This window comes from Argiope bruennichi, chromosome 5, assembly GCF_947563725.1.
Source record: "Argiope bruennichi chromosome 5, qqArgBrue1.1, whole genome shotgun sequence".
NCBI classification, from domain to species: Eukaryota; Metazoa; Arthropoda; class Arachnida; order Araneae; family Araneidae; genus Argiope; species Argiope bruennichi.
Window position 1 is genome coordinate 55,434,686 of NC_079155.1, and position 27,705 is coordinate 55,462,390.

General features: G+C 25.7%; 1 protein-coding gene across 2 annotated transcripts; it reads right to left on the reverse strand.

Moving 5' to 3' along the window:
* Window positions 1-2,094: 2,094 nt before the first annotated feature.
* On the reverse strand, window positions 2,095-27,247 carry LOC129968731 (segment polarity protein dishevelled homolog DVL-3-like). 2 transcript variants are annotated; one of them, XM_056082916.1, is made up of 19 exons: window positions 26,841-27,247; window positions 26,216-26,277; window positions 23,507-23,683; window positions 20,886-20,955; window positions 20,659-20,792; window positions 18,355-18,428; window positions 18,209-18,271; window positions 17,097-17,262; window positions 16,730-16,823; window positions 16,552-16,621; window positions 14,867-14,954; window positions 14,391-14,519; window positions 13,748-13,875; window positions 12,903-12,989; window positions 12,688-12,822; window positions 12,202-12,369; window positions 10,588-10,821; window positions 9,269-9,484; window positions 2,095-2,260 (listed from the first exon to the last, which is right to left on the reverse strand). In XM_056082916.1, the coding sequence occupies exons 3-19, from the start codon at window positions 23,671-23,673 to the stop codon at window positions 2,175-2,177; spliced, it is 2,109 nt and encodes a 702-aa protein (XP_055938891.1). In that variant the 5' UTR covers window positions 23,674-23,683; window positions 26,216-26,277; window positions 26,841-27,247; the 3' UTR covers window positions 2,095-2,174. The 2 variants fall into 2 exon arrangements, with proteins under 2 accessions (XP_055938891.1, XP_055938892.1); XM_056082917.1 differs by lacking the exon at window positions 2,095-2,260 and adding an exon at window positions 5,431-6,989 and having other exon boundaries at window positions 26,841-27,246.
* Window positions 27,248-27,705: the final 458 nt, after the last annotated feature.

Genomic DNA, 27,705 nt, shown 5'->3' on the forward strand with positions numbered 1-27,705 from the left:
CCCCACCTTTTTGTGTACCCTCCAGGGTGGCGATATCCACCCTCCATACCGGAAGCATCTCATCCTCATTTCGAGGTGCCCCCACGAGGATTTACGTAAGGGAGAAAAATCTTTTGTGAAAATGCTGCAATGTAAAAAAGTTGCCATTACTTAGCAAAATACGTCGAATCAATTTTAAAGCCTTCAATACTGCTGGGATTTAACCACATTTTTGCCTTCAATGGTCACTTTCTTTCGCCATTTATCATCGTTTATAACTTTTGATGCCTTGCTTTTGTTAAATCAAATTATTAGACTTATTATTTCGATTATTTATGTTGTTAACTAACTCTATTGGCATAAGATAAACGATATTGTCCGATATTCAGAATGCGGAACAATATCGTTGGGACATTTTGTGCTAATTGCGAAAGAATTTCTTTCATTAATGGTTTCAACTATTTCACTAACTTTGTAACCGCTCACAGGAAGCTTAAAAAGTAGTTTGTTAAGCAGAGCAAGCAAGGTTATCTCGTCTGTATATTTATGATTTTATAGCGTTATAACCGCTAAGACTAATGAATAATAATATGTGGTCTTATTGCCAATATTACATTTCTTTATCAAATTTTATATTCAATCAGTGGAAAAGGGAAAAAAATCCAATATTCATATTCAGTTTTCTCCATTATATTACGAAGCACAAAAGATTTCATTGTTGTAATTTTGAATCGCCTTTAACAGAAACCTTTAATACTCTTCTCTCCGTCATCCAATTTTGGCACCTTTCATCACCCTGTTTCTTTCAAAAATTTTATTAATAAGAAAAATCGGTATTGATAAATAATTATAAATAAATAAAAATAGCAGTTGGCAAGTTTGAATGTAATCTTTCCAATCAACATTATTTTTCATTTTTTCAATAAATGTTGAAGAATCTAAAACAAAAACATTGTGAGAGTTTCTGTAATCCAAATGGGGATAATGATCCAGAGAAGCTTTGGCTGATTAAAAAAATAACAATAATAAAATTCATTTATGTTCCTGAAATATACTTCATACACATTTGGTGAATTTGATATTGGGATGAATTCCATATCCTATAAGAGGAAAAAAGGACTACATCAATTCTCTTACGGATCAGTATTTAACAGGGTGAGAGTATGAATTAAATAAGGAGAAATGACTCATACTACTGTCAGTGACTTTGCCACAATTTAAAACAATTAGTTGCTGTTCGGAATATTTATTGTAACATTTTCTGTTTAATTTTATATATATTTGTGACGTAAACTTCTCAATTAAAATACATTTTCTCTTTTTTATGTATCTTAATTAATCCTAGACTTCAGATAATCTAAAGCGCTCTAGTCACTGCAAGATGATATGCATTAGTAAAAGAATCATGGGAATATAATATTGTGGTGAATAGCTTATAAGCCAGTTAACAGCTAACAGATATTGCAAAAATTTCATTGATGTATTCTCAATTTTTTGAGGCAAAATTCTGCGTGTTTATTTAAAATGCTACGGAAACTTTTCAATTTAGAAGTTTTTCGTTGATTTTTCTTTATTTCCATTCTAAATTAAAGCCTTTGTTATGGGTAAAAATAAAAGCATGTTTGCTCTCCTCGGTAATGTGTTATTTATATTGGAAGTCGGATTTATCAAGAAAAAGTAAAGTGTACTCTCAATTTTTTGAGCCACTCTATATGTGGCTTTTCCTTGATAATTTCTGAATAAATTACTCAAAATATTTTCTTCATATTTTTAAGAACAACTTACAACACTTTTATTTTAATTATTGAATTTATATTAGTGTATGTTGCAATTCAAATACAATTTTTGTATGCATATTGTTGCTCAAAGGCTAAAACATTACCATGCTATAAAATTTCAGTTTAGATCCTCAAAACCTATTCCTTCAAATTTTAATTAAAATTAATCAAATTATAACTATCTTATCTAAAATTTAAAGTTGCAATAGTACATTAATACAATCAATATGTAATTATGTAAAACAATCTGTTAATTGTAGAACAGTTTAAGTACTGTTTGGTATCCATATTTATTCAGAAGCTAGAATGTGATGGAATGCACAAATATTTATAAACATTAAAATTAAAAATCAAATTTATTCCAATATAAATAATTTCTTGATTATATACAACATTGAAATGTTATCCATTACTCCTCTAAGTCCAAGCCAGTCCTCCACGGAGTGGTCGAACAGCCCTCTTATTCTGTTCCATCTGTTTCAATAGCCATTCCCTTCTCACTTCTGAAAAGAAAAACAATAGATTACACACACACACACAAAAAATTACTTTTTTTCCCCATAATTTTTTTATCAATGAAAGCAAAGAAAATGTACAGCATCGCAGAAACCTTCACAATTAATGCATTATACAGATTAGAAAAGCCACAGAACCACAAAGCACATTTATTTGCAACCATCAAAAGAACATGCATAAACACAAACCAAAGGCAATTAAGCAAAAAAGCAGCATAACTAAATCTAATAAAGCTCTAAAAACTATTGCAGGCTAAAAAAAAGTACATTTTTCTACTTCTATATGTGCAAAGAAGTGCAGATGCAGTTAGGACATATTGCAAAAGTTTTAAAAGTGCAATGATTTAAATAAACAAAATTTGTTTTCACGTACCATTTACTACACAAGTCTTCAGCACTGCACAATATTGGATTTTCTTTTAGAAGGGGTTTGCAGTTAAGACATGTTGCAAAAGCTTTAAAAGTGCAATAATTCAAATAAACAAAATTGGTTTTCACGCACCATTTACTAGGCAACCTCAGCAATGCTTAGTATTGAATTTCCTTTTAGGAGGATAATGCCTTCTGTTATTTACCTTTTTCAGATGAAGCAATACAAAAGGAAATTACATTATTATATAAATTTCAATCATGCTGATTAGAATCAGATTAACAAGACAGATAAAAAATATATTTAATTACTAGAAGTTCACCTCTATTTGAAAACTGTAGTGGAAAAAAATCATGCATGCATTTTGTCCCCAAAATCATAATTTTGCAAACAGAATGTTAACATGTACTATTCTTGAATTATATGGGTTGCAATAATTAATTTTATGCATGGAAACTTGCAATAGATATATGGTCTATCAATAAGACATTGACTCTAACTTACATTTCTACTATATTTTGAATACTAATTCTCTAAGATACTTCTTCAAGCTAATTTATCATAAAATTAATATCTGAATATAATGATATACACGATTTAGTCTGCAAGATACAGTATTAAAAATTTAGTAATTTTAAGTAGGCAGAAGTTATTCCAGATTGGTAACTCAAGTAAGATATTTTACTAGGATAACTTATTTTATTCAACTTTTTTTTTTTTTTTTTTTTTACCTAGATGGGATCTAATGATATCTGATAATACTGAAATAATTATGAGTATTAATTTTGAGATCACACTTTACACTAATTTCAGAAAATAAGAGTTTTGGAAAAGAACTCTGCATTAGAAATTCTGTAGTAAGTTTCCAACACTTTTTTATAGACAAATTATAAACTGCTTTGATATATAAATAAATACCCCAATCAATCTCTTCACAAATTATCTAAAGCCATCTAAATTACTTATTATGCATTCAAAGTAATGTGAAAGGCTAAAAAATCGGCATGAAGGATATAAGATCCTTAAAATTATAACTCGAGAAAAGAGGAGGAAAAAATGTTCAACTGAAGGAAATAGCACGCAGAAGAAAACAATGTTCAACTACCTTGATTTTATCTTCTTCACAGGAGGGGAAAAAACGGAGAAATTATTTATTTTAAATTTATCCAGGATAATACTGATTACTATGTATCAAAATTTGATTTTTTTTCCCTCCATTTTATTTTAATTATGAAAAATATTTTTGAAAAATAAACAATAAAAAAACCTTATTTTGCTAGTTAAATTAAAAAATTGCTTATTTATCATTATATTATCTACATAATAATCCTTTAATTCAAATTGAAGCACAAAATCCAAATTTAACTCATTGAGTATAATATATAAATTAAATGCAAACTCTAAAAACATGAATACTAATTGTGCTTTCTTTAAAAAATTAATATGTAAAATTAATTCTATATTCTTTTAGTTATTCATCTAAATATTATATAATCTGGCAAACATCTTAATATACAGTTACAAAAGACAACTAAAAAATATTTTTTTTATCATCTATTGCTTTAAAAAATTATTTAGTTTAATAGTCAGATAGATGCAGTTTCAAATACATTAACTGTAATTATGTAGCTCTGTAATTAAAGTGAAACCACTTTTCAAACATCTATTAACAGGTCTTTAATTCATATGTAACTTGAAGAGAAAGCATAATTTTAAGTTTTTTGTGACATGAATGTTAACATGTTGATAAAAAAGTATTACCAATTATACTCTAAAGCTGCGACAAATGTTACTTTCATGACATTTTTTTCAGTTGTCGATTTTTAATAATGTCATGACTTTTTACAAGATAACTTTGTCAGTAAGGACTATTCAAAACACTAATTCAATTTATCTGTGAGCGATCCAATTCTTAAGTTACTCTTACAGGTAGAAAATCAATATAATTGTAAGGATTGGAATTCACAAAAAATTAAGTTTATTGAAATAAATATATTACAAAAATAATCTTATGAAATCAAATAAACAGAAAAAAACAAATCATTGATTACAGACTTCTGTGATGTTTACAGTGACGTTATGAGCAGAAAAGATTGCAAAGTTCTCAAATTTACCACTAACTTTATAGTTTATATTAATTTAATAATCCAATAGTAATAATTAAAGAATTATTTTGTGACAGGCATGATTTTATACCTTAATAATGAATAAAGTTATCAACCAACTTTTGCCAACCATACTGTTACTAGGATACTTCATCGATAGATATAATATGCACCAAACTCACATGCACAATGGAAATTATATTTCATACTAAAAGACTGCCAGTTGATCACTGCTGTGTTTCTGAATTTAAGAAAGTTGATTTGAAATAGAATATTTATTTTTTTTACACATGACGAGTACAAATTCTAGTATGACTGCAGCTCAGATTTCCAATGTTATTTATCTAAAATAAGTCACAAAACTCTTTCTTTAACATATTAGTGTTATTTTACTTTATGATCTATGGATATCAGTTTCAAGCAAAATCCTTTAGTACTAATCATATAATTTCTTGTTTTAAAAATAAACATTATGGGATTTAATCTTAGAAACTACAAATCATCACCAATCAACTGATCAAAATACTGAATTAACAAGTATGATGGTAAAATGAAGTTTATACCCTTTTCCCTTTTAATTCACTGATTTTCAAACAAGCATTTAATAGAAAATATTTTTTTTTAAATTAAGATTATTTTAGTTAGTTGAAAATGAAACTAAATACAAAAGGAAGAGAGAAAAGTAAATTTTCTATGATTTATTCGTATATAAATGCCTTTTCCATGTTACACATACCTACAAAGATATCTTAAAAAGCAACAAAAGTTGGGCTTTTTTAAAAAATGTTACACAAACAAATGCAAATATGGACAAAACATTTATGATCTAAAATTTAAACTGAAATGTAATTGAGAGATTAATTGAAAAAAATAATCAAACTAGCATTTAAAAAAGTGTATTGATATTTACAGTGCCCCTAGAAAACATTCAAATTGCACACACAGATTTCTTTGGGAAAATATATCTGTACCATTAGTCAGAAATCATTCAAGTTTCAATCACATTTTTAAATGCTCTTTCATTTCATTCATGAAATAATTTTTTTCAAGCAAAGAATTGAAATTAACTGACTAGAAAGGCAAAGTAATATTTTTAAAAATTGTTTCCTATGTATTGAAAAAAAAAATTAAAATATATGCTGCTGATGAATTTACAAGTGATTAAAAAATATTTCCATGAAGCAAGTTAGCAAATAAGTATACAAAATTACAATAAACATTAAAAATTTCTAACATGCATTTTTCCTAACAAATTACCACAGTATAGAATTTTACAATCTGAAACAAAATTGATTGACAAAAGGATTGAGACAAAACGCAATATTTCAGATAGCTATGTGAAATTTAAAAATTAGTCTGGAACATATAAAACAAATTCAATCAATTCAATTCGTTCAATGATATGCAATGCATTAAGCTCGTATTTAAATCTAGAATAAATTTAAAATTTGGACAAAGTTAATAAAAGATATATTCAAAATAAATGTTACATACTTCCATAAAAAAGGGATTATTACAATGAAAAAAGTGTCTGGCATTTATTCAATAAGGTTATAAAAATAAATTAATCATTAAATAATGACTAAATTGTTGTTTACATTAAATTGATTTTCATGCTCTATGCATTGCAGAAAACCTTAAATAATGGGAACTATTCTTGCATAGAATCAATCATCATAAAGTTCTTAAAATTACAAAGACATACTTAATAAATAAGATTACTTATCACTTATATATTATTTTTTTAAAAATTGATGCACATACATAAAACTTTTTAACATTGCCCTTTGGTTTTATTTATCCACCCTTTTTAGTGTAATATGAATATATTTATTCACTTTCATTGAAAATTTACAGAGAATATTATTTCTAGTAGCTATAAGACATTTTACAAGAATTAATGAAACAAATAAACATTTGGAGAAGTTCAAAATTTTTTTTCCACATTCACAAAATTATTCTCACATAACAAGAACTAAAAAATAGATTTTTTTATATCAAAATTAATTATATTTGAAAATATCAATGCAATGCATTTCAAGACATACTTGCAATGAATGAAAAATAACAATAAGTACATCATTGCAACAAAATACAATATTAATGATACACATGTTTGAACTGTACAAGTTAATATACTTGGACCTTGATACTGATATCAAAAACTGTTTTTCAGGTTGATGGCTTCATAGCTATACAATCCCCTTGTCAGAGAAGCGGTATTCCAATATATCATCCTCAACTATATTAAGCAGCATGAAAAAGAATTTTGCATACACATGAAGCATTTTATTTTATAAATATGAAATAAAAGGACAAAATATATTTTATGCACAAAAGCATTACCTCTATAATTTATTTATTAATATATTTGAAGATCCTAATTATTATTTGGAAAATTAAAACAGAAAAAGGATTGAAATATAATATGAAAAATTTTCATGAAATAAAAAGAAATATGATAAACAATGCTAGTTACAAACGAGTTGAAACTTAAGAAAATTAAAAATTCTGAGCTCCTAATCTAATACTTAATTCTCAAATGATTCTTAAAAAAAGTTAAAATAATAATAATAATAAAAAGTCCAAAAATAAATTTATTTTCAATAAATGAAACTTGCAATAAAAGATGTAAGCCAAATAAAACCTGATAGATCATTCACATAATGATTGTGATGGAATAAGAAATTATGGTAAATCATTATTAAATTAGTTTTTAATTTGAAATTAATATCAAATAAATTGCTTATAAGCAATGAATATAATTTTAACCAAATTAATACGAATCTTTTTTAATTATAAAACAAGATATAATGTACTTAGAGTGCTTTAATAAATAAATATCAAAGAAATTGCAACAAAAAAAATCTACAAATATTCATTGAAAATGTTCATTAAGATATGAACTTTCATAAAGCACTCTATTAAACAAGTGACATATTTTTAAAAAGTGTGCATGGTCATAGGAAATAATAATATAAAAAAATGATGAAGTAATTATAATGACTATTTAAATGAAGATTTTTAATAAAACCAGCTTATATATTCTGAAGGAAATACACAATTGGATATTATTTTATTCTTTTCCTATTGGAATATGCAAACATAATAATGTAAATAAAAAAATAGATATTAAATAATAGTTGGTATTATTTTTAAATTTTACAATTCTTATCAATCTAAGTAACTGCCATCCTGAAATTTAAATTGTTTTGCTAAGAAGAATTTTGGCTAAAAATAGGTTGGAGGGGGGGGGGATATATAATAGAAAAAAAAAAGAAATGAAAGGAAGAAAAGAAATATAAAATTTAAAAGCTAAGAAGTTAGTTTATCAAATAAAACCAAAATATAATTAAAATGTTACAAATCTATGTAAGTTAAAGCATTATATTTGATAAATAATATTTAAAACAAGTCCAAAAAAACTGATAAAACCATAGAAAACAATAAATATTATAAAAATAGATTTTATTCCAACCTGAAATAGATTTAAAAAAAAAAAAAAAATTCCCTTATTCTATATCAAGTTTGTCAGTTAAATATTAATGGACTACACTTAATATTTAGAAAGAAAATTACACAGAATTAACTATGAATCCACTATTACACAAATCAGTGGAATATAAGATTTTATGCATTTACATTCAAATGAATAAATATAACTAATGGCTAATGATTTCTATTGTCCGAGCTTCTTTTTAAAAATGAATTATCATATTAAAAAAAAAAAAGCTATTAGTATTACTGCAAGTTATCATATGAAAAGCAATGCTAAAAAAGTTTGCAATTTTATTCATAAAATATTAATAAATAATCAAACAAATCTATCCAAATGGCGCATCTTAGTTATTTTAAGATCAATTTAAAGACTAGAAGAAAAATTCACTAAAGTTGAGTTTTATATATATATATATATATATAAAAGTATTATACAGATGAGATGAAGAAATTGTATTTCAAAATATATTCAAATTTAGTTTACAAAAATAAAAATTAAATTGTGGTACTTTTAAAGAATATCATCTTGATGAATTCTTATAATATTGCTTTATAAACATTTAAACTATCTTTAAATAATTGAAAAGCTAAAAACTAATAAAAACTTAAAAAATTTCTAAGAATTACTTCTGATGATTATTTTCTCAATAAAAGCTTGAAGCATTAAATACAATTTGTTTTAAAAAATGCAATACAGAAGAGGGTCCTAAATACAGTATAAAATTAGACATTAATTTAAAATTCAGAGCATACAGGTATATGATTTACATAATACTGCAAATGAATGCAATATACAAATTTTAAAATTTACACAATAAAAATCATAATATAGCATTAATATATATCCAGCTTTAATTAAAAATTGTATCTTCAAATTATTTAAATAGAATACTTAAATCTGGAAATATACTATACTACAGTCAACTGTATTTAGGATCCTGTGCTGTACATGTGTACATTATATTACATTAACAAAATATTCACAAGGATTTCCCATAGCAGCTCTAAAAGATTGAGAACTACCAGAAAGTTCAGGAGGTATTGTATCCAGTCTTGGAACATCTTGTGTAATATTCGTGTTGGCACTACGGTCACTACCACTGCTTCCAGGTCCACAGTCAACTGGATTAGTAATTCTGCGACAGCTATGCTGACTGGCTACTTCAGAATCACTGCCACCAGGACTACCAGATTTTCTATCTTTATCTGGCATTAAATCACCTCCATTGCTGCTACCACCTTTGTAAGAAAAATATTATTACGAAATTAATAAAATGTACAAATTTAAAGGTATAAATTATTTTTAGATAGCAAAATTTTCTATATGTCTTCATTTTTCAAAATCATTCAGATGTTAAGACCCTTAAATACTTAGAGGGGGGTGTGAAGAATAAGCCAGAAAAAAATAAGTCATGCTTTTATAAACATTCAAATAAAAAAAGTTTTAAATATTTTTTTTAATTAATTCAGTTTTTAATGCATTTTCATGTAATTAAATGATATTATATGTGTAATAATAATATATGTTGCTTATATATGAAATGAAATTACTGGATTCCAAACTATAAGTAAAATAATATATTATTAGTTTTATTACTTTTCACAATGGCAAGCCTGAATTAAAGCATTAGATAATTGACATTAATGATCTAGAGTTACACATTTAGAATAAAGTTCATCAATAGGATTAATACAACCTAATTTTAGTTCTTTACTAACTGTGACAAGCCTAACTAATCCTTCATACAAAAAATTTTAATCAGCAAATCAGAATTTAATGAAGAAGTAATTTCAAAAATATTTTTTAGCATTGTTATAAGACATTTAACTTAATTTTAAATCATGATAACATTGGATAACTACTGACAGTAATCATAATAAAATTATGTAAATGCAAATTAATTTCCTTTTTAAAACACAATCTCCATAGAATAACTCTCTTTCAGTACTAGATTTTTTTTAACACAAAAAATAAATTTTCATTTTATAAACCTTATACTATGTATAAATTTGAACTCTAATATTCCCTCACCAGCAACAACAAAAATTAAAAAATTTACACATTTAATTTCATTCATAAAGATATGCCATTTTATTCTTAAAGATAGTATTTGTTTTGTTCTAGAGAATCAGATTTGCTTTGGAAGACTTGACAGTGTCAAAATTATTCTCTGAAATATTAGTGAAAAAAGAAAAAGAAAAAAAGATAGAATAAATTTCTATAAATTCATAAACTGAACACGGTATTTGAAAACTTGAATATGATTCATTATTATATCAAATCAAAGAGACATTAAATATAATATAAAAGTGAGATTCTAAATAAAAAAAATTATATGTACCTGAACCACTGTGAACACTACCTTCTCGTACAAAGTTCTTGCAACTACTATTATTGTCATTAGTGTAGTTGAATGGTAAAGGCATGAACCCTGTATTTGGAGGGATGTAGCTACCAGAATAAGGCATCTGATTTCCCCAAGGGGATGGACCAGAAGGCGGTGGCAGGGGTCCAAGTGTGTCACGATCAGCTTCACTTACAGAATCGTCTTCATTTATTTTCAAGGCAGCGATATCTGAATGGGATCATAATGAGAGATTAACAAAGGATAAAGGAAACAGAAAGAAAAAAATCAAATCAGCATACACCAAAATTGAAATGAGTTTTAACAGACAATATACATATTAAGATTACTTATAAAAACTTATTAATTCATACAGGCACAAATCAAATTAAATGACACCGTTTCCTATTTTTAATAAGTAAATACAACTTTATATACAACACTGATATTTAACAAATATACAAATTAAGAATCAAACTGTAAATGTTACAAAATCACGAGCATTAACAAAAGAATAATTTGTTATTGTTGTACAATTTTAAGGTTGAATTTCGATAGGAAATGATGCTCATAGTTATAATTCTATTTTGTTCAAAAATGACAAACAAATCAAATACCTGAAATTTAATTTGCCCGAGAAAGCAAATTTGTAGACTAATTAAAACCTACATTTTTCAATCATATATTTGATGCTAGACTATGAGCATATAAAAAGTTAATGATAATGAAAAAATTTTCATAGGAAACTAATACAAGTGGTCCAATGCTTTGCCCTGTTTAAAAAAACATATGGCAAAGTTTGATAACCAATTTTTTCTCTATAAAGTTATCATTAAGGCTTATTTGCACATTTATAAGCTTGTTCCATTAAATATAATGTTTCATACTAAATTCTAAGTAATGGTAAGAATAAAATACTTGTTATGTATGATGCATCACTATGCTAAGGAATAGTTCATTTCATGAGTAAAGCCCAATGATTAACATGGGCAAAGGCTTAAATTTACTTACAAAAAGACACAGATCATGATATGACTATACAAGTGCTTTATAATATACATAAAAAATATATCTGACACTGTAAAGGAGAAAACATAATTACAACATTCTGTTAAAAATTTAATTTTATTTGAGTACAGATGTTTAAAATTAGTCATTCAACAGCCCACTACCAATCTATTTTTTTAAACTTTGTTATTAGAAATTAAGATTTTTTTTTCCAAATAAATTTTAAAATTTTACTATGTATTGAAATGACTAATATTCTAAAATATTTATTTGAAGTCCTGGGCATATAAATCTGTTACTCAATCTTAAGTTTTGACAATTGAATGTATATATGTATGCTATTATTAATGTTATAAGATAGAGTGTAATTAATGTAATTAGCAATTGCAATAAAATAAAGCAGCAATTTTTTAAGGAAAAAAGCTTAAAACAAACACATAAACAATCAAAACAAGCACTTAGTTACAAATAAAATACATTTACAAATTTTTAACATTATGATATCACAATGCATTAATAATTTCAAAAGAAAAATCTTATGAAATCAGAGTAGAATTTCTCAATTAATATTTTTCAGATTTACTAATACTGAAAATGACTTACTTGTACTAAGATCTCCAAAAGTATAATAACACTGTTCAGAAAAAGTTATTTTATTTACAGTATGACGTATATAGCCAGCTTTAAGTAATAAGGTGGCATATTTTTTTGCATCTTTCCTATCTTGGAAACCTTGGACATGAGTGAACAACCAATCAACAACATCAGCACCTAGATATAATAAAGTTTATGTAAATCAAAATGTCACTATAAAAGTATACATTAAAATCTGCAGACCTGAAAATGAGAGATAAACATATATATTTTACATGTGCTTAAATATATAATAATAATTTATATTAATTTGAATTGATTTGAAAGCCAATTAGTCGAAAAGAATTAGGAAAGATACGAGAAAGTGTAAAAATTAATGATGCTAATTATTTTACAAATTTTGTAACCACAACAGAAAAGATTTTAAATAAAAAAAGTATTCACAAATAATTTAACATAAAAATAACAATACAGAGAAAATGAAAAACAAATTACCAATAAATGAGTTGGGTATAAGAAGTTTTAACCACATTCGATCTTTCACTTCTAAACCAGATTCTGGATTCATCATTGCCTTTACAATAGAAAGCATGTCTGATTCTACAGTTAAATTATTTTCTTGAAATGGTCCTATGAATTGGAGAAAATATTTTAAAATTAAAAATATTCATAAGAAATTACAGCAATGCTTAAAATGTCACGAAACTTACTGTCCGACTCCGGTATGGAACTGGTAATTGATGAACTAGTTGAAGTAAGAGTGCTAACAGATGGTGGCCTTAGCGGGTAGTCAGCAGCTAAAAGATTTTATTTAAAAAATATGTGAGCTATAATGAAATAACAATGCAAAAATACAGCATAAACATAAAGCTTTAAATATGATAGTTTAATAAAATAATATAACATAAATACGAAGTTAAATAAAGCAAATAATAAGAATCAAAGTTGTTTTTTTTTTGTTTAAAATTTATAAACTGTAAAACAGTAAAGTCTTATTTATTTGAAATGCATAGACTTGGTGCAATTTTTAAGGAATAGAAATACATTTTGTCATAAGCACAAAATTTATTCAATTCTCCTAAAAAAAATTTTGGTTTTAAATAGATCTGATCTAAATCAACTACATGCTTTATCACAGGTACAGATGGAAATTGAGATATTAAATATTTCAAGATTACTTAAATTCCTAGTTTGATACATTTGTATCAGTAATATTCAAAAAGTTAAATTTATATAACACATTAAAAATTTGGCAATTTCCTTTTGAAGATAACTTAAAAATCTTTAAAAAATGGAAACGTTTAAAGTGAATGAATAAATAAATAATATAGCAATTTATAAATTGTTTCTCACCCGTACATTTTGAAAAATAAAAAATTGGGAAATGATATCATTCATTCAACAAACTAACTTTAATGACAACTTATCAAGAATTATTTCATGAAAATCAAAATAATGCCATTAAAATTTTGAAAAATATAGTTATCAACTTTAAGAGAACAATGATCTTCCAATTTCAGGATCTAATATACTATAACAGGAAAAAAAGCCTTACCCCTAGTGGCTTCAATATGAGCAACCCAAGCACCAGGGTCTATTGGACGAACAGGTTCAGTGCGAGGAATTGTAAAATAACCAGTAGGATTTGGATCCCAGCATTTGGCAACTACCAATTTGATTGGACTAAATTTGGAAAGCAAAACATTAAATTAATGGAAATTTTTTTTAATTATCATAAGTTTCAAAGCCAAAAAAAAAAAAAAAACTGAAATATGTAATTTGAAAGAAGTAAATCTTCAGATAAATTACATTTCATTAAAATTTGAATTCTCAATTCAAAAAACTAATAATTTGGGGGAAAATGTATTATAACAGCATAAAAAGTCAAACCCTTATAGTTTGTTTCTCCCATTGTTACTATTAAACCTTTTCTGTTATATAAGACATCTAAAAATAATTGGTCACTTTGCAAAATTATATAATAAAAGAACTATGAGCACTATTATTTTTTTTATAATATTAATGTTCTTTCCAAACTTTTGCTTCACAGAAAAAAAGTTACCAAATCTAAAAGATAATTATATACATAATATTTTAAAAACTGCAAGTAAAATTCAGAACAAAGGCCAGTAGTAAAGGAATTCTCATATTTATAATTAAAATAAAAGGAAAAAAAAATTAAATACAGCATAACATACCCAGGTTTTTGAACAGCTTCTCGCAAAACTCGAACTGCATCGTCATTACTCATATTTTCAAAATTGATATCATTGACTTGTAATATCATATCACCAGGCTCTATTCTACCATCTAAAGCCACAGCACCTCTAAAAAATTTAAAAATGCATGTAATAGCAGAATATAATATTTAATAGATATAAAACAGCATTCACAATATATAGTTCCCACAGTATCTTTTTGACAAAGCCTTGGAAAATAAAAATTGCCCCCCCCCCAAAAAAAGTCTCAATTTTTATCAAGGCACTTTCCAAAAACATATATATGTAAAATATACGTGGAAGTTTTCTATATTTGGGAATTGACAATAGCTTATTACTAGACTAATAATTATCAATTATGTAAAAATATGTTTTAGATACACCTAAGTTAATGTTTTATGCCAAATATAATTTACTCCTAAAAACAATTAGCAAATTATATTTTGTATAATTACCCCTTCATTATTGAACCAACATAAATGCCTCCATCTCCACCTTTGTTTGATTGTCCAACAATACTAATACCTAGGAAATTCACAGTGTCTGAAAAGAAGAAAATGTTATACCAAACATTAATTTCAGATTTTCTAATTTACAAGAAATTTTTTAAACAGAAATATAACAAATAATTTTAATAGAAGCAATTTTGTATTTTATTTGAAAATATACAGCAATGTGAAATATTAAAGCTAAAAGAAACATAACCATCATATAGAAAAAACATCATGAAGAAATGCTTTATAAACTAAATATATCCAAATATACCAGATGTGTAAAGATGAAACCGGAATTTGCCCATAAAAGGCCATGGCCATCAATGTAATAACTTTCAAAACTGCATCATCAGTGCCATGTTATTTCTTTAACAGCTGACAAAGATTTTCAACTCTTAACAATACAAATTTCATATAACAGCTTTGGTTTTTAATAGAACTGAACATATTGGGTTTTGTGTTTATAAACTATGATTTGCAGACAGCCTTGATTTTCTGTTGCCATTTAAAGAAAATTGTTACAGAATCAAATCAAATGCTAGTTGAAGCTTACGGTGAATATCCTCTTGGTAAATCACAGTGCTCCAAGTGGTTTAAGAAATTCAAATTGATGATTTTGACACGAGACAAAAAGAATACAGAAGGTCAATGAAAAAGTTTGAAAACATAAATTACAAGCATTGTTGGATGAAGATGATGATGAAACCTAACAAAAACTAGCAGATCAATTAAATGTAATACAAGAAGTTGTCTCCATACAGAAAAGAAAGTCATTTCTCCAACAAATTATGACAGGTGATGAAAAATGGATAAATAAAGGCAAATCATCCATATTCATTACAAGATCAAATCACTATGAAAAGAAGAAAATACTAAGTGTCTAAGTGATTAATCAGAAGGATGTGATTTATTATGAACTGCTAAAACTTGGAAAAACTGTTAATACGAGCCGGCATCCTGACACAGGGGTATTGCATCTTCCCCGTGATCTGGGCAACCCGGGTTCGAATCCTAGTTCAGACATGGTTGTTCTTCTATCTGAGTGAAAATGCCCCCCCCCCCCTGTAAAAAGGGGTTGTGCAAGCGAATGTGCTGCATGAAGTAGCTAAATCATACTATTGGCCCTAGTTGGTGCTACTGAAAAAACAAGAAGCTCACTCGGCTTAAATTGCTGACAGATAACTGTCAGCAGGCTTGTAAAGTGCCATAAGTCACAATACAACAACCATGAATACAAAATGCTACTAACAAATGATTTATTTGAATCAAACATCGGGAGAAAAACAATCTGAATATTAAGAAAGGTAACACACTGATATCGCTTCATGATAATGCACCATCATAACCAGCTAAATTGGTTAAGAAACGACTGAGATGTTCAGTTATTAAATATTTGCACACATGGCTTACTCACCAGATTTGACAATTTATTTGTATACATGGGATACGCACTTTCTCGGCAGTGCCAAATTTCTAATAAAAATATATGAAAATGGCTTGCTGACTTGTTTGCTTCAAAAGAGCAATGGGTTTTTGTTTTTTTTTTGACATGGCATTTATAATTTGTCAGAAAGATGAAAAAAAATGCATCACTAGCAATAGACAAAAATATTAAAATATGTACCAAAAATAACAGCAATACTTACCTAAATTTAGAGTGACTGTTATAATATTTAGAGACATTGTAGAATCGGTTATACTACTGATAGATGATGTCTAAAATAAGAAAAATATTTATTAAACATTCAATTATTTAAAATAATTGTAATTAAAAATTTACAATTCAAAGTCTAAACAAAGAATCACCGCAATCAGAACACCTACTCGACTCATAGGCGGCATTCTGTGTCGTCTCCGCCGTCTTCGATGTCTGGGATGAATCCTAGAAACACTACTTTCTTCTGTTGTAGTTGATATTCTAACAAAATATTACAAGTCAAAAATATAATTATCAAATACTTCAGAGTTTCAAAACCAATTATAAAAGAGGTTTACATAATAAACTGGCAGTTAAAAAATCCATAAAAATAAGAATTCCATAAGAAATGTTTCAGATATTAAACAAAAAAATTTACAAGAGTTTCGTTCAGCAATGGAAATGTAATGAGGAATAAATGCCTAAAAGAATATATACAGAAAGTCAACAGTTTACTGAAAGTTACAGAAAATTAATATGAAAAACATAATTTACCTGCTAGTTGTTTCTTCTTCAGAATCAAGAAAACTAGTGCTTTCAATATCACTTGTCATCATTGAGGAAGACTCATAGCCGTGGCCACTCCTATGCCGAGAGTGTATATGAGGATGAGTGGGTTTAGCATGGCCATTAATTCGAGTTGGAGGACATCCACATGATACTATTAGTACAAAAATATTTAATTTCTAAAAGTTACAGAAATTCTTAAAAAATATGTCAAAATCATAACTGTTTATAAGTTCATTTATTTTACAAATTTTTAAAAAGGCATGTATTTGCACATTTATTTTTATAGGAAAAATGCTAAACTGTGATCAAATTCAATTACAATCAAACAAGCATACTAAAATCAAAATCTGAATTTATTCTTTAAAAAGAAATCTACAGTGGAATAGAAATAAATATGTGTGTTAACCATACATATAGATAAGAAAAAAGCATAAAATTATTTAGTCCTTTTCCTATGCTTTTTATTTTAGCTTCATTAGATTTACATCAAACATGTCAATATGATACATTTTTAAATTTTGACAAAAACCTTAAAGTTAAAAGAAGAGAATATTTTGATTCTATTCACAAAATAACAGTAACTTTTTGACTGTGTTTTTAAAATTTTTTCACTCTTATACACTACAGGAATTTAGAGAATGTTTCAAATAAAACAAAATGATTTGGAATTTTTTTCCCCCCTCAGCATCTTATCATTAGATATAAAATAATTTTTCCCCCCTCAGCAACTTATCATTAGATATAAAATAACTTATTCATATATTTACAATAATTAAAATTATAACTTAAAAAAATGGCACTATTTATCAACAGATGCAAAACAAGTAAATGCACATGTGGAGAAAAAAAAAATTCGGCAAGCAATGGCTTTTGACAAGAAAACAGACAGTATCGTCTAAGTTACTAAAACTGAATTATGTGCAACTATTCAAACTATTCTTCCAGAACTAAAGTGCAATACAATGAGATTCTAAGTAATTTTTATCATAATAGTAATTTTAAAATATGAGTGGATATATATGTCATTAGTGGTAGCCAAAGGATTAAAGGAAAAAGCAGCTATAAATTAGATATTTAATTACAATGAAAAATCTTACCATGATCATCATGAAAATGTTTATCTCTATGCTTCATTGAACGATGCATATGTGAATGGAGATCTGAAAGCACAAAAAACAATGAGAATATCATTAAAAATCATTCAAAGTGATTTAAGTTTTCTAAACTAAATATGCATAAGTACCTTTCCTTGAGCTAATGACAGACTCGGTCTCTGTACAAGTATCTCCTAAGTCCCTATGGTCTAAAGCAGGAGCACTAAAAGATTGAAAAAAGTAAATACACAATTATTATTATCTTTTCCCAAAAATATTTGATAATTAGAGTTTTATAGGGAAATTAATATGTTAATTCTTTAAGCAAAACGATAGACTAAATATAAAATCAATTAATTTAATTAATACTAAATCTAATTTAATAGTTTTTTTTTCAAGAATTTTTTTTTAATTTATTAGTTTTATTGCAATGAATATACATACAGAGAATTTGTTTTTAAACAGAAGTTATAGTATCTAATACTCTGATGTAATACTTTCTTAATGTTTTCATTACTTCTAAATCACCTAGTTCTCTATATGTACAAGAATGTGTTAAGGTACTAGCATTTTCTAAGATAGACTACATAGCTTAGAGTCTCACACAGACTTACGAAAGTGAAAATGTGCAATCTAAATATATAAATATATTTTTTGAAATTTTAGTTAGAAGTTTTTAATAATTGAAAATTAAACAAAATTTTAACACTTTTCTGCAATATTTTCTGAAAATAAAATGCAAAATTAAATGTACGCCATTTTAAAATTATCTTTCAATAATGCAAATCTTTCTTAATGTAAACAATTTTTTTTTAAAAATATTTTTATGTATCATTTTCAACAATAGGTTTTTCTTTTCTTTTTCTTTATTATTATTTTACACCTGAATTTCAAGCCACTTTCATATTTTCCTGAAACAATTAACCTCACGATTCTTTTCTATTATTGAATTGGAAGCTAAGCAAGGATTCTATTCAATATCTGTGTAGTTTACATGAGAAATAAGAAAGTGAAATTTAAGATTACAAAGGTTATAATATAAATGACTAAAAAGTTATTTTTTAATAACAATGCAATATTGTGACTATTATGATGATTTATATTCACACACACATATACATACAAAAAAAAAAAAAAAAAAAAGAAGAAGTGAAAGATTGTTAAAGTAACATAGTTTTAATGACTATGGCAATTTGATGTTTAAAAATATTTTTTGGAGAAACTGCAAAGTTTTGTCTAAGATTTAAATGAAATTAAATACAACCAATATTTCATATGAAGTATTTGGTTTCCAAAAGCAGCTAGCAAGCAACTAATTTTCTATTACTTTTTTTCAAAGGTACTTATCTAAAGATAAGTACTTTTAATTAAGAGAACATATTTGTAAACATTTTTATAAATATTATACACTAGCTATCCTTGATGATTAGTTGGTTCATCAAGATTAATAGTTTCTAAAATTTTCAAATGAATATTTTAAATGGTTTTCTTTTGACAGCTTTCACACTTAAATATTTTTTGACTTAAAATTTGACAGATATACGACATGTACTAATTTGAAATCCCTGCACTGTGCCATTCACTATGTAATACATCCCTTTTATTTATTTATTTTTTTGTCATCTCAGCTAAACTTTTGAGCTTTAATTTGAAAAACAGAACTGTTTAAACTGTATAACTAAAAAATATTTTTCATAATTTGTGCATTAACTCAAATGATTATTTGATAAATTTTTGTTTCAACAAACAAAATTCAGTGCACTACAATAAGAAGGCAATATTCAAGTGAATATAAATAATATTTGTTTCTATATATCTAATTATTTCTACTGTATCTAATAATAAAATTTTAAAAAATAGCAATATTTAAAAATGGACAATTTTATCAACACTTCCTTGTAAAGCTGAAGGTCATTTGCAAGTACAATATATTTCAAAACGGTTATCAAAAACATACTTTAGATAGAAACCTACTCAATATGAAAATCAGTAATAACTTCATACCTTCGGCATCAACAATGATGGAATAACACAGGATGAAATATTAATAGCAATAATGAAAATGATTCGAGTTTCTTTCCCACAGTAAAATATATTTTAACTAATATGCTTAAAATTTTAATTATAATGCATTATAACATTGAAATTACAATTTTTTGAATTTTAAGATGTTGTAAAAATTATTATGTTATAATAATTTCAAGAGTGAAAAACATTACAACTTCACTTAATTTTTCCCTAATTAAAATTTTACATTCCCAAGTATATATGTTCTACATTTATTAGTCCTAGTGTTTAATGGTTTGACCTGCTGAGCACCAACATAATGCATTCATCTTTATTAAATTGATAACAATAAGACTAAGATAATCATAAAAATTAGAAATAAGATTGTTAGAAAGTTAATAAAGATTAACTAATCAGAGGTAATAACAATGATAAAAATTAATTACTGGAAAGAAGGTGGTCTACTGTCTCCAATACCAACAGTTCTTTCTAAGGGTAGCCTTAACTCTGATCTTTGGGACATTGTATCAGTACACTGTGATGTACTATCAGACAAACTACTGCCTTCAGCAGTGACAAGCTAAATAAATAGGGGAAAAGAATGCAATTAACAGTTTATACTAAGTAATTATTTTAATTATTTATTATTAATTTACAGCTAAATATGACATACCCATGATACAACTCTGCCTCCAACACAAGGTAGTTTTGCATTGTCGTCACTAATTTCTTCTTTCACAACCCTATTGTAAGGAATAAATTAATTAAAATTATTAGTGACAAATAATAATAATAAAAAAAAAAGATTTAGAAATAAGAAAACTTCCTAGCAATCAAGCTGATAATACAAATATTAACTTGAAAGAAAGAAAAAAAAGAATTCTAGAGAATTTTCTCAAACAATTTTGCATTTTTTTCTCTGAAATCACAGTTGAATTTCTTTGATTATAAAAGAGAAAAAAAGGTATCCATAATTACGCTTAATTTCATGACCTTATGCTTTTATCAAATCAGAAATGTTAAATGTATATAACATTTTTCTATGACAAAAAAAAATAAAAAATCATAATCTTTAAAAATTGGCAATGAAATTATACTTTATTCATTAATGTGTTATCACAAATGATGATTATAGAAGTCTGATTTTTGGCAATATATAGGCAAAAATTATATGTATGCAGAGCAAATGATGGCTATAGCTGTCATTTGTTCTGAGAATATATATATATATGCTGCGATGAGCAAATGAGGGTTACAGACATTGAAAATTTTCATGAAAAAACATGACAATTTTCACTTCAAAACACATGACCGATGCTCAATTTCATAAGACAATCCTAAACATTTGAAGGAGAAAAAAAAAATCTATTTCTGAGCACGATTGTCAAATTAAAAGTGGTGTGTAGCAATGATAAATAATAAAAATCATCTAAAAGAGAAATTCTGGAACTTTTCACAAAAATAAATGAAATCAAAAATATTTTGCAGACTCGTAAATCTGGTGATAAATAAAAACTTTTTTTGTTTATCACCAGACTTGTATTTTAGAAAGAGAAGAACATGCTGGTTCAATTTTACAGAAAAATTACTATGTGGTGCATCTACATTATTATAATCATGATAATTTATTAACCATATTTAATTTATTTTTTAACTTCCCAACAAAGTTTGAATAAAATATAAACATTTAAATAAGTGAACAATTTGAATTAAATGTCAAAAAAATTAATCAAAACTGTGTTTCCAATAAAATTAAAATATCTATAAGAATATCTTAGATTTCTTTCAAATATGTCACTCATTTAATATTAAATTTGCTGGGAATAAGTATTTCCCCCTTTATTTAATTCAAATGATATTCATATCTGGCATAGCTACAATATTCATAGATTAATTTCAAGATTCTTTTTGGAACATGAATTTTCAAATATTAATTTCCAGGATATTTATGTATTAACCATATTTTATCAATTAACTGCCAAAAAATCCAAAGATGCCATGTTTATTTTAACTAGTAATTAATTACAAAAAAAATACTAAAGATTTTACATTAATCTATTGTCTATTTTCATCATGATATACAATAAAGTCCAAAGTTCATTAATGGCATAAAGTTAAACCCAAAGTCAGCCTACGGCAGACATTTAATACCCAAGTACTATTTTCAATCAGCAGTTATTTAATATCTTTAAACAGATAAATTTATACAAGCTTTGTCAATCCAATAACTATTAATTCAGAAATTGTTTTTAAAAATGTGAATGTGAAAATAGTGACTAATGAAAAGAACACACAATTAATTTAAAACAAGCTAAAAAGATATATTTAGGAAGGAAGACTTCCTATATATGTTCTTGAAAATTTCAAAATTCAAATGAACCTTCTTCAAATCTTCAAGATTTGTCAGTTATAACCTTTGAAAACATATTTAAAGGAAATCGTAAAGCCTATAAAAAAAAATCTTAACTATTTTTTAGTTAGACATACCAATTCATGCTTCAAAGGAGAACATATAGTGGCAATAAATACCAACTTCTCTAACATGATAAATTTATCTAACAAATGAAAGTACTCTTTTAGAGGGGAAAAAAGACAATTAAACATCTGGTTAAATTATATTATGAATTAAGTGTGCATCATGCAATCTAATTTCTGAAAGTAATGTTGATCTAAGTCCAAAATTCAATGAGATTACAGATGAGGAGAATTACTAATATATATCCTACATAAAGGAATTAAGATATAGATAAAAATGATCTGTTCATTTCAGGACACAGGACAACCAACAGTGGATTCGCCTTTTTTGAATTTTGTCTTTTTTCATTCACAAACTATTTCTTCATTATATATCTAGTGATGCAACAGAACAGAGGAGTAAAACAAGATGATTACAATATACCTCATACTTGATTAGCATGATAAAAACCCTTATTGATATAGAAGTTATACCAATCTTATACATAAAGTGTGTAAGGGAAGGGCTCGTTCTAAACAGGCTAAAAAAAAACTAGTTAAATAACATTGTTTTGATAGTTTACAAGTTATGTAAACTAGATGATAGTTTGATAGTTATGTATCATCTAAAAAATATAATTTGTATAAAAATATTTAAAAAATTAAAATATATTTCTCAAAATATTTCTATAAAATTCCATATGTTTTCAAAGTACCTAAAAAAATACTTGCAGTACTTTATTTTCTATTTCAAATTAAATTGCTACAAATGGTCAAATAAATGCCTTTGGGTTAAAACATATGTATGGATGAAGTGTTAGCAGATTTATGAGCACTTACCCAAAATCATCATCCATTGATTTGAAAAAGAACTTATAATTTGGCCTATTAAGAACATTCTTGAAATCACCTAGAGTAACACGGTCAGGTGGAATTGAAAGTTTAACCAAATAAGGAGTATCTTCATCATCAATATGATAAATAATTTTAGTTTCATCTAAAGCCATTATAAAGTTCCTGGAAAAATAAAATATATATGTTTAATTCATAAAAAAAAATAGAATAATTCTCTAGGCATGTACATTCATATTAATAAACATTTTTTAAATTTATGGGTGGGATACACACTATATTTTTTTTTTGCAAAAATTCAATTTTAATTATATTATATATATATATATAAAATTACAGCAATGCAACATTTACTACATGTATTTAAAACCCATTTTCAACAAATTTAAATCTCAAGAGCCAATATTGGAGTAACTGTAATTAAAAAATTGCTAATATACTTTTTCCAACTATATCACATAAAAACTAGAACTAAAATAATTTCCCAAAAGAAATCATTGTAACATGCTAGAACATTATTTTTAGAATCTATGCATTTATTTGAAGGGATTTAAAAAATATTCAATTCATTCAAGTTTGGCTACTTTAATTACAAAATAAAAGAAGCAACTATTTTAGAAAAATTATGAACAAAATTTTCAGCAGCAATGTTGAACATGAAAATTCATTTTTCCCATATTGAGATTATTATTAATAATAAATAAGCTAATTTCACAGTGTTTTTAAAATAGGTGCAGAATATCCAGCAAATAAAAATGTTTTTGATTCCTTAAAAATTATAAATTAATTTGTTTAAAAATGTTTTTTTTTTTTTTTTTTTTTTTTGCAATTTGCAAATATACATGTCGGAAGAAAAAAAAAAAAAAGTTACACACAGCAATACGGATTGTCTCAAAAATTGAAAAGAGAATTACTATTTTTTGAGACTTCTGCACCATTTGCAGGATATCACTTAATGTTCTTATTTCAGAATTTAAGATTTCAATAACTCATGATTACATCAATATTTATATGGGCAATTATAATATTATATACTGTACTACAATATGCTTATCATTTTTAAATTTTATTCACACAATTATAATAGACAAAATTATTAGTACTATTAATCGCATACTATTGGTGAAGTTGTATTAATCGTATACTATTGGTGAACTTTAGGCTTAACCGCATGTCACTGGTAAATACAGTCAATAGATCAACACGAAATTCTTGGCGAGTAGTCCTTGGCAAGCAGTTAATACACAAGTACTAAATGGTTTTGATAAAAATATATTTTTTATGAGTTACTAATAAACATTTAACATCTAAAGACTAATAAGTCAATATCTGTAAATCCAATTATTATTTAAAAGAACTGAAAATGTTACAATTGAATGAAATATTTAAGTCATTTGTTTTTCAGACGATAAAACTTTTGCAGAAAATTTTATTTTAATTGCTAGCTTGTAAAATAATCCAAATGTTTTTGCAATAAGTATGTCAAATCCAAAGACTAATACAGGCCAAATATTTTTCATTTATTTATACTAGAAGAAATATATTTCAATTATATATATATATATTTCAAATTAGTAAAAGTACACAAGTAAAATTTGTATTGTCTTCCTCATACTTGATAGTTATATTTTCAATTTAGGGAAATTACTTCAAAAATATGAATACTTTTAAAATAATTACAAATGAATATTGACAGTGCTTTGTTTTATATAGAACTTTATTTTTTCAAGGCATAAATAGCTAATTTTCAATATATAGATAATTTAATACACTAAATTTGAAGTATTAAAAAAAGTAGGTAGTAAATATTTTTTAAAATTTAAACACTTCAATATAACTGAATTTTGCCTTCCTATTAGAATTACTGCATCTTGATTACTTTTATTTGCATATAGATTAAGTAATTATTCTTTTACTTTTATCATAAAAATTAAAGCAGCTATCTTCTAAAATCTGCAAACTTTAAATGCTTACAATTTATCCTTAGTACATTATAAATTCATCTAAAATCAATTCACAATTTTGTATTATTAGAAATTTATGTACTTCAATTGAAGGTATGAGACTTTTTAATAAACCTTTGTTATACACATTTATAATGGATTGGAAATTTTACAAATAGTTTAATAATATTGTATTATACAGTATTAAAAAACTAAAAATAAAATATAGTATTTAGTATTTGCTCTAAGAAAAATTTCTATTTACACAGCGTCTAAGTAAAACAGCTGAATATTTTCAAAAACTGATAATTATTTATTCTTAGAAATGAAAATATATCATACAAGTTTAAAATTATAAGAATATATAAAAATTAATACTTAAGCTCAAGTTTAATGTCATTATATGAATAATCCAATATTAATTTGTACTATTCTGTTATAAATTACCCAGAAAAGTATCATTTCATGAAAAACAAAATATACATTAAAATTTATGAGATTTAATAACAGCATTAAGTGTGATGCTTTATTTTGTTAACAATATTAAAAAATATTCAATACTTCTAATGCATTATTTATTTAATAAGCTTACATATGTATATATTTATTTTATAATTCAAAATATAAGTACATTCATTGTGCAAAAACATGCAGATTCTCCACAATTTTCCATGTAACAATAATGTTTATGTAAATGTATACATCCACCTAAACATACACATGAACATTAAAAAAATTATTAAACTTAACTTACTTTAACAGACACTCCTCATTTCACAGAATGCACATATTACAGAAGCACCTTCATTGAAGCAACTATTCCGAAAGAAAAATATATAAAAAACTGATTATCTTATAGATACACAAAAAAGCAAAACTGAATAACAAAATTTTATTACATTTTGTGAAATTTATAGTACATATTTTAACTACATAAAATAATGAAGCATTAATTTTAAGATCAAAGTCGGTCGAACTTAGAAATAAAACTGCACGATATGAAAGTGACAAATATTTTTTTCTTCACATGTTATAAAAAATTAATACATCAAAATATTAATTCACTAAAAATAGCAAACAAAATAACTTAAGGATTTGTTATATAATTACAAATAGGATAAAGAATTTTATTTCCAAACATATATTCCTTAAAAGAAACAAATGAGATCATCGCGCAAATGACAAGCTTCATATAGGACACATCAAGAATATAGTTATTTTCAAAATAACAACTCCACCAAATAATGGTATGACTACTATTCAGGTAATTTTTAAATACACAACACAATAATTGTGAAAAAATGAACTGGTAAAGCGTATCTAAATCAACATTACTAATATAAACATCAATAGTAAAAATATGTGAACATTTACCGCACCCGAAAATGGAAAGTGGTAGTTTCCTTCTTTTCACTGTTGCTTGAATTCAAACTAAAAATATGTACTATGTACGCTAAAATTCATTCAAAACAGAACCTAGTCACTCATTTATAAAATCGCTAATCCCATAACTTCAATATCAAATTGACAATATCAAGTGCATCATGTCGTCTACATACAACAGCGAAATGTGACGTCACAGCTCTAAAGAAAAACTGCCTTTTTCTTCTGCTCAGACATTGATTGATGATTGATCACTCAGAAGAAACACCGAAGGAAAGAAGTAACCAGAAAAGGACGAGATTTATGAAACATAATTGAAGTAATAATATTTTGTTAATATAATAAAAGCATAAAAAATTGGCGAAATTTATAACAAAAATAAAATTAACTACTATAAGTCATTCGCAATTTCTTTAAAGTTACATTTGCAATAATTAAGACGCATTCAGCTTCAAATGATAACTAGTATAAAAAGGAAAAAATATATTTGAAATGCAGTTTATAAATTGTAAGGAATTCGTCTCGATATTCAAAATAAAATTATAATAATATCCTAGAGAGCTAAGCTCATAATGGAATTTCATTTCAATTCCTCCTTGAAATGAAAAATTATTTTCTTCATTTCTAAAGGAAAGTAATTTAAATTTCTAAGGCGTTTTACTATGAATGAAATATTCATCAACTAGCTTACAATACAGGTATCAACTCATAACTGCATAATTTTAAAGCATAAAAAGTCTGTTACATTATTTCTTGTAAGATTTTCCAGTACGGATTCTCCAAAATCAGTAATATATTTAAGAAATTTGAACTTTTTCCCACAAGTTTATCTTGATAAAAAATTTTAAAAGCAGATTCAGT

Excerpts from the sequence above, each read along its gene's own strand:
- LOC129968731 (XM_056082916.1), bottom strand. The coding sequence starts at position 23,673 with ATGGCTTTAGATGAAACTAAAATTATTTATCATATTGATGATGAAGAT. Across the intron at positions 13,876-14,390 it reads GAAGCTGTTCAAAAACCTGG|TCCAATCAAATTGGTAGTTG; the intron begins GTATGTTATGCT and ends TTCCAAATTTAG. Across the intron at positions 12,990-13,747 it reads TCATATTGAAGCCACTAGGG|CTGCTGACTACCCGCTAAGG; the intron begins GTAAGGCTTTTT and ends AAAATCTTTTAG.